Source organism: Lytechinus variegatus, chromosome 5, assembly GCF_018143015.1.
Source record: "Lytechinus variegatus isolate NC3 chromosome 5, Lvar_3.0, whole genome shotgun sequence".
NCBI classification, from domain to species: domain Eukaryota; kingdom Metazoa; phylum Echinodermata; class Echinoidea; order Temnopleuroida; family Toxopneustidae; genus Lytechinus; species Lytechinus variegatus.
Genome location: NC_054744.1, coordinates 28,071,649 through 28,078,978, shown reverse-complemented (window position 1 = coordinate 28,078,978; position 7,330 = coordinate 28,071,649). Strand labels below are relative to the sequence as shown.

General features: G+C 38.1%; 1 protein-coding gene across 1 annotated transcript; it reads left to right on the top strand.

The window, feature by feature from the left end:
- Window positions 1–409: 409 nt before the first annotated feature.
- Window positions 410–7,115, top strand: LOC121415866. Its single transcript, XM_041609242.1, has 2 exons — window positions 410–870; window positions 4,314–7,115. The coding sequence occupies exon 2, from the start codon at window positions 4,418–4,420 to the stop codon at window positions 6,014–6,016; it is 1,599 nt and encodes a 532-aa protein (XP_041465176.1). The 5' UTR covers window positions 410–870; window positions 4,314–4,417; the 3' UTR covers window positions 6,017–7,115.
- Window positions 7,116–7,330: the final 215 nt, after the last annotated feature.

Below are 7,330 nucleotides of genomic sequence, written 5' to 3'. Positions count from 1 at the left end.
ATGAAAACGACCTTAGTCACCCTTGAATTGAATTGAACTGAAATGAATGTAATTGAAAAGTTTAAAATGCTTTCAAGCGTACCTTCCTTGAAAAGTTTTGAGTCTTTGAACTTAAAGGAATATGTTATTCCGTGAATGAGATGTATTGAGGTTAAGTTTCAATTAGTTTTTCAAGCGCCACTTTCCTCTCTCTTACACCCCCGTCCCATCCCATGCCCCGCCTCTGTTCCCCTCCCTTTTCCCTCTCTAAAGAAACCTTCACCACTTATCCAATATCACATACAAGATCTTATCATTGACAATGAATTAGAAAGGAGACAAAAACCTTCTCATTGTCGATCTGTAAAAGACATTGCATTGAATACCACCACGGTTGAGCGACGGCGCCGAAATTATTTGTCGCGCTCCTTCAAATCCGTCTTCGATTCAGCGCAGAAAGTGCAAACAAATAAGAGACACACGTAACTCACCTTGGTGACGACTGTGTACACGCTTTGTCAATCAATAATCCACTGTCTCGTGGAATTCACAACAGACAAAAGGTCCTTAGATGCGATGGGTCGATAGTAATAATGTTCTTTTTCAATCACGGTCTTGAGTCATTCAATTGGAAGTGTGGAATCTCTCTCGCCCCCTTTTCACGCAGGCATACGTGGGATTGATTTTTACATGAAATCAATGCAAAATCTCGATTTTGGTGATGCGAGAGAAGAAATCAGTGCTACGTACTGTGTCAGTGTTAACATCCTTACGTTGAACAAGTGTTTTATTACACCAATAAAAGGTGTTATGATTGTGGACATCAACGGAAAGACAAGACGGTGATTTGGAAAATGAGAAATCCCTCGCAGAGTCGCAGCTCGAGATAAGGTCAGTCACTGCAAATGTCGCCACTTAGTACTTAGTCGACGAAATCATTATACAGTGCGTATAAAAAAACGGGACAGTTTTAAAAAGTCTATAAAAAAATTGTTCCAAAATATTATATCTATATTTTGATGTTAATAGATGCTCTTAGATCTTATCTTTCAAATGCCATTTGAAAATATAAATTTTGTTCATGCTTGAGCGAACACGGGCCGTTTTTGTCGGGGGTTCAAAAAGAGGCTTGCGCCAAAATGGCAGAAATGAGAAATTTGATGATTAGACTTTTGGCTAATCAGCAAACTTTCTCTTAATCTTTTCATTATCTTTGCCATAATTTTCGAATTATGCTGTCGAATTTCATTTACAAATTTATTTATTTACCTGAAATATTTTGTTTTTTATTTAAACTTCTTTTACCTTTGAATTTCCCTTCATAAGTAAGATAAGAAGACTTTTTGTCAACCCAAGTAAGAAGATTTGCATTATTAATTGGGAGAATTTGTAATTATTCAAATCCTTTTATTATGTGAAACAAATTATGTTATGGTACCTATAAAAGACATGAATCCTATTTTAAGGGGTTATTGAATCCTTCACCAAGTTTAATTATGTTCTTGACAGGACAAACAGGAAGGGAATTCATGTCTCTCAATGGCAATGGTGTATTGAGTCAATTTTGAAGGAGCAAAATATGGCAGATCGGGTAAAATGTATTTTACAAAAATTTTAGCAAAAATTTCCACTTCTTTTTATTAAAATATCAAATTTTGTGATTTTGACATAATATTCAGAAAATGATATCATATTTCGCTTTCTATGTTTTCTGTTTTTTTTCTTTCCACTTTTTTTCTTGGTCGTGATTTTTTTTATTTGATGGGGGGAGAACACCCCCAGCCCCCGCCCATCAGTATGCCACTGTTCAAAGGCACCATAAACTTTGTAGCATACAAAGAAAGGAATTGAAGAAAAAACACGCTCTCCCATACTTCGGTTAAAAAAAAAATGTTCTTGTCTAAAAAAGGAATATTCAAAGCTAAAAGAGAACATATTAAAAAGGAACAATAACAGAAATATTCAAGCAAATAAGTAGATTTGGAAATGAATTTTGACCGGATAATTCGAAAACTATGGCAAAGATAATGAAAAGGTTAAGAGGAAGTCTGCTGATTAGCAAGAAGTCCGACCAACATATTGATCATTTTATGCCATTTTGGCGCAAGCGTCCTTTTAACCCCAGACAAAAACATTCCGTGTTCGCTTAAGTATGAACGAAACTAAATTATTTTAATGGCATTTGAAGGATAAGACTTTAGAGCACCTATGGACACCAAAATATAGAGATCATAATTTGAAACAAAAATTTAATAGACTTTTCAAATCTGTCCCCCTTTTTTGATACGCACTGTATATCACTTTCTAAGAGAGAATGTTCGATGTGAAAATGTCTAGAAACTTTGTTTAAGAGAGATACCATACCATCACCATTAAGAAGTTAAGATCACATCTCTCTAGAGGAAACCTTCTAATTTGTCAAGTTACTACTACCATGACTACAAAGAATAATGTTGCATCAATGATAGTATCATTTGATGATCAGATAGAGATTTACTCTTAAATGGGATGAAATTTGATAAATCCGTAAATGTTATTGTATATTCATCATTTGTGATAAAGATCACCTCAACTACACAGACTACATGAATTCAGACGAAAGTTTTAGTTCAATGGTTTATATTGTTTGTTTATATGCTTAGTCGTGTTAGTATAATAGAACCATAATATAACCCGCTTTTTGTAAATATGATTACTTATTTCGCACGGTGATTCTTAGATCGGATTTCTTTTAAAATTACTCAGGAATATCCAAACCATTTTTTTTTATTTCTATGGGAACTATCAAATTTAAATGAATTTGATTTAGGGTTTAGTACACCGATGCGTGATATACTTTATTTTTGTCATAAATAGAAAAATATTTATAAAAAGATTTATATTTAGCGAAAATACATATAAGGACATATTGTCTATCAACACGATCAATACGTATCATAAACCATTCATAGCAAGCATTACTTTTTAGTATAATTCAGCATGCAATAGGAGATAGCAGGTCGACTGTATCTCAGTAAATGCTGATTAGGCTACCCACCCGAACTAGTCCATTTCAGTATAAGCTCTCGCCTGGTCGCGTCACTCCCTCGCATGCATGTTCCCATTATTAGCAAGGACAGGCTAAAAAAAGTTCTAACTCCTTAAGTTGGCAACCCCCCCCCCCCCCACACACACACACAAGGGGGGCTCCCAATTTGGGTCAAATATCTACATCATATAACATACCATCTTCATTTCCAAGCGGTGCCTCACGCCCCAGAAAAATATCGGGGTGGGGGGGTGCCTCAGCATCCTTAGCAGCCCCGCTTCTAGAGGCCATGCCAATCAGTGTCAGATATATTTTTGAATGAAACGCCCCCTAAAAAATTAATGCGTAAAGTCGTGATATTTTATAGTCACCATAATCTGAAACGCAGGAAAGATTTTAATAAGCCAGTTCGTAGTTCCTTTCTGCGCATGATCAAAAGATTCTACGCATGATCAGTGGAAGGTCATTTGTACTAAAGTGACATGGTGGTTTAAAATCTAATGAGATAAGCACCAACTTTGATGTCTTGATTATTCATATATTCTTTTGAATTGTGGTTTTCATTTACATCCACAAAATACAACAATGCGTCAACGAACGACTGGTATTTCACAGTTTGCCAAGTACATTGTGCAACATGTTATGATATGGATTCAAAGTAGGAATGCAACAAATACCTTCATAAAGTGTTCATTGGTGTGCTATTCTAGTCACCTGGTCTATTCAATTTCTTCATCCTGCTATGTAAGGCAAGCTTACGTAATATCTTGCTTTGAAATCTGCCTATCATAATGAAAGAAATGAAAGGTCATTTGAACAAAATTGTCCATGAAGTAACTACGAACTGGTCTATTACAATCCATGCATTTGCGTTCTGTCCCTCTTCATTTACTTGCTCATATTATCATTCCTTCGTCATTGTCATTTTGTTTTCCTGTTTTCCTTTCTTCCTTTTTAAAAAATACTTTTCTATAGGCCTACGGTCGCCCCTCTAATTCATCTTTTTCTTTTGACTTCTTATTCTTTGCATAATTCTTTGGATTATTCTCGTCTTTCTCCTCCTTTTTCCCTGTTCCATTTTCTTTTCTTCCTTTTCTATTGTATTGTATGATAATTTATGTCAATAATTTTATGAAAAGAATGTAGAGCTCCTGAAATGGCCTACGGTGCTCTGTTTTACCTATATACAGCCGGCATTAGTGATTCTGTGGACATATATAGCTCGATTAAATACCATTTGTCATTTTCAGCGAAACAGCTTGCCGAAACACCTGTCTTAACCGTTTTCTTTTCACTTGTCTTTCAGATATAGCGATCGATGGATCTTGGCCGAGAACAACAAAGATGTTAGCGGACTCTGCGAGAGATTGTGATAAATCTCAGAGTTAAACGAGGACAAGCAAATTCGACATGATCGACTCGGAGGAGCAAATAGTGCCTCTTGCGCATCACATGACCTGGATTCATAATTTTCCTAAATGCGACAGCTGCGTCACCATGAACGCAGCCGAAAAGGGACGCCATTCACACGAACATCGCCCATTTCCACAAGAATCGGCTCATCCCCATGCAGTTGTCATGGTAAACGGTGAGTCGTCACGTGGATTGCTTCAAGGTGCAAAGTTCCTTCCTGGGATCGTGCAAGGAAGATCTATTGAGAGGGAGCAGAGGTTGGGGACGAGTCGCACTACGGTGGATAACATGCCGGTGCCCAATCCTGATAGGTCAAATTATCTGCCTCAAATATCAACTCGACATCGGATAGCCGATAACACCAGTCCGACAACACGATTCAAAGTGGGCATCACAAGAGCTCAACAAAGACTTGCAAAGTCTCTAGATTCTGAGGAGCAGAGTAAGATAAGGGCACACAGATCTATGAGTTTGCCGTCCATTTCGTCTGAAAAAATGACTTCCGGTTCATCTGGTACTTCTGCTTCAGACAGCGGTGTGTATGACGTCACAAATGAGGAGGACGAAGACACATTCCTCAGCCGGGTATCCCTGGAGGAATCCGCCTCAGAGGATGAAGAAGATAACAGTAATCTTACAATCGATCCATTCCCTTATCAATCAGAAAGGTCCCCGTACGAAAGTGAAATTGATACTGCACCTCCGAAACCAGCGACAATTAAGCCAAAGAAGAAAAAGAAGAAGGAAAAGCTAGCGCCTCCTCCTCCACCGAAGCCGCGTCCTAAGAGAGCGAAGAAGCCTTTTAAGCGGAAACGTCCGATAAACTTTGCAGCTCTCCGCCGCCACGAGCAAGAAGTTGCAAGACGTCACCCAATCAAGAAGCAGTTCTTGTACTCGAACGTTCTGGAGTCTGAACTCAAAAGTTACATTCCACCTCGATTGCCCGGCGGGAAGCTCAAATCTGTCTACAAACGAACCCAAACGGGAGATATCATGTTCCCTCATGATCCAATCACAGTGCATTATACTGAACTTAAGAATGAGTCGGAGCAGGATACGCAGTCGCCGTGGCAACGTCGGAGACAAGAAGCGCTTCAGGCTTTCTTAGAAAGGAGGAAGAAGTTACTGAAGCGCGTTTCATCAAACGACAAGAAAAGACGCGTCCGGTTCACTTTGCCTCCAGGTCATATAGATAGTGCCAGCGAAAGCGACGACAATGCCGATAAGTCAAACGATACCAGCCATGGAAGTGGTGCCGGCAACGATGAACGATCAGAAGGTGATTCCCAAATAAACGACGAAGACGGTGCTCAACCACCTCGCATAAGCCTTGTCGTTGAGGAAGCCCTTCGCGCACTTGAGAGCAAACCATCACGAAAAGATTCCGATGATTTAGTTCAAAACTGGCTGCAGACGACAGAAGACAAGAGCAGTGTCGAAAAAACACCACTCGGCACCAAACTTCCGAAGATATCCGAAGATATTGTATTATCGATATCACCTCCGCTTGTTCATGACGATCCCCATCGCCGATTACACGATGCGAGCAACATCACTGTGAATGTGACTGAATTTATCGACACAACTGGTTTATAATCGCAATCCCAGTATGCACCTATTGTCTTTATTGTCCCTTTTCTACATTTTAAATGAATTTTTGTTACACCCCCTTGTTTTCCCATTTAAAATCTCTCATGCTTCCGTCCAAAATCGAAAATTCTCTTTTGATTTTACGCTTTACTGTTCAAAGATGAACGTCACCCCATTAAGTGTTCCACGAGGCAAAAGTCGGCAAACTTTAGCAAAATAGAGAAAAAAGGGTATCGGTGTTTGAACTGCGTTGTCGGTTGACGGTGACGACAGCGTATAATACCTCAGTCACCTTTTTTCAACGGCAGCCCTACGGCGAGTCGAAAATAGCCGTTTTAACATTTGTTTTTGGTACCAGCTACATTATGTGGCTTGAATACAAATGAATAAATCGGCTGTTTTCGACTCGCCGTACGGCCGGCGTAGAGCAAATGTGGCTATTGTATAAGGATGAAATTCAGACAATCACATACTTTAATAGTCAAAACTCAGATGCTGAATTGATTTATGTCAAAACTTGTTTTTGCCCTTCGACATACAACTGGGACATTTCGGTATTAGAATGGCAAATTGGTACATAGTTTAGATAAATGTAGGTTTAACGTGCACTTATATTAAAAAAAATATGTTCCAAGTAGTTTAGAATTATTCAGTGACAGCGAGGATGTGCAAATTTCTTTTAAAATTAATACCATTTTTATTGACCGGCTTGATTTCAAATATTACTTGTGATTTTACAAAAACTTAATTAATTCGGCAAGTTTAGTGATTCAGCGCCATCTAGTGTTATTGCAATGGCTGTGAAAAAAAATCTTGCTTAAATTGATTTTTGGCCAACCTAAGATTGTATGGTAAGATGTTAATTTGATATTTTAATTTGAAAAAAGAGCTTGTAATCAGGCGTATGATTATATGAATGATAATTGATTTCAAACGTTTTAAAGAGCCAAGCTTCGTGATAACATTCTGAACTGTTGAGTATTTCATATTACCGAGTAACTGGTCGAGGGGTTCATGTTCCTAGCTTTCGCTTGATTGCCACTGTGTAACTAATTATAGTAGATTACTTTCACTTGTTGTGAAGTTGGAATAAAAGTAGAGTCATCTCAAGAAATTGAAAAGAAATTGAAAATATTGTTTGTTTTCTTCTTTTCTGATGACTGCGTAATTAACGAAACATGGCGTATGGGACAAAATTTTAGAAAAAAGGAAGTGTAATTCTTTTGACAGAGTTTAACCTATTATTCAGAATAAGATTGTTGTTGCACCTTTCCCCCTTCATTGTCATTGTATTTTTCCTTTGGCCACACACTATTATTT

What these genes read in the sequence shown, in the direction of transcription:
- LOC121415866 (XM_041609242.1), top strand. Translation starts at nt 4,418, where the DNA reads ATGATCGACTCGGAGGAGCAAATAGTGCCTCTTGCGCATCACATGACC.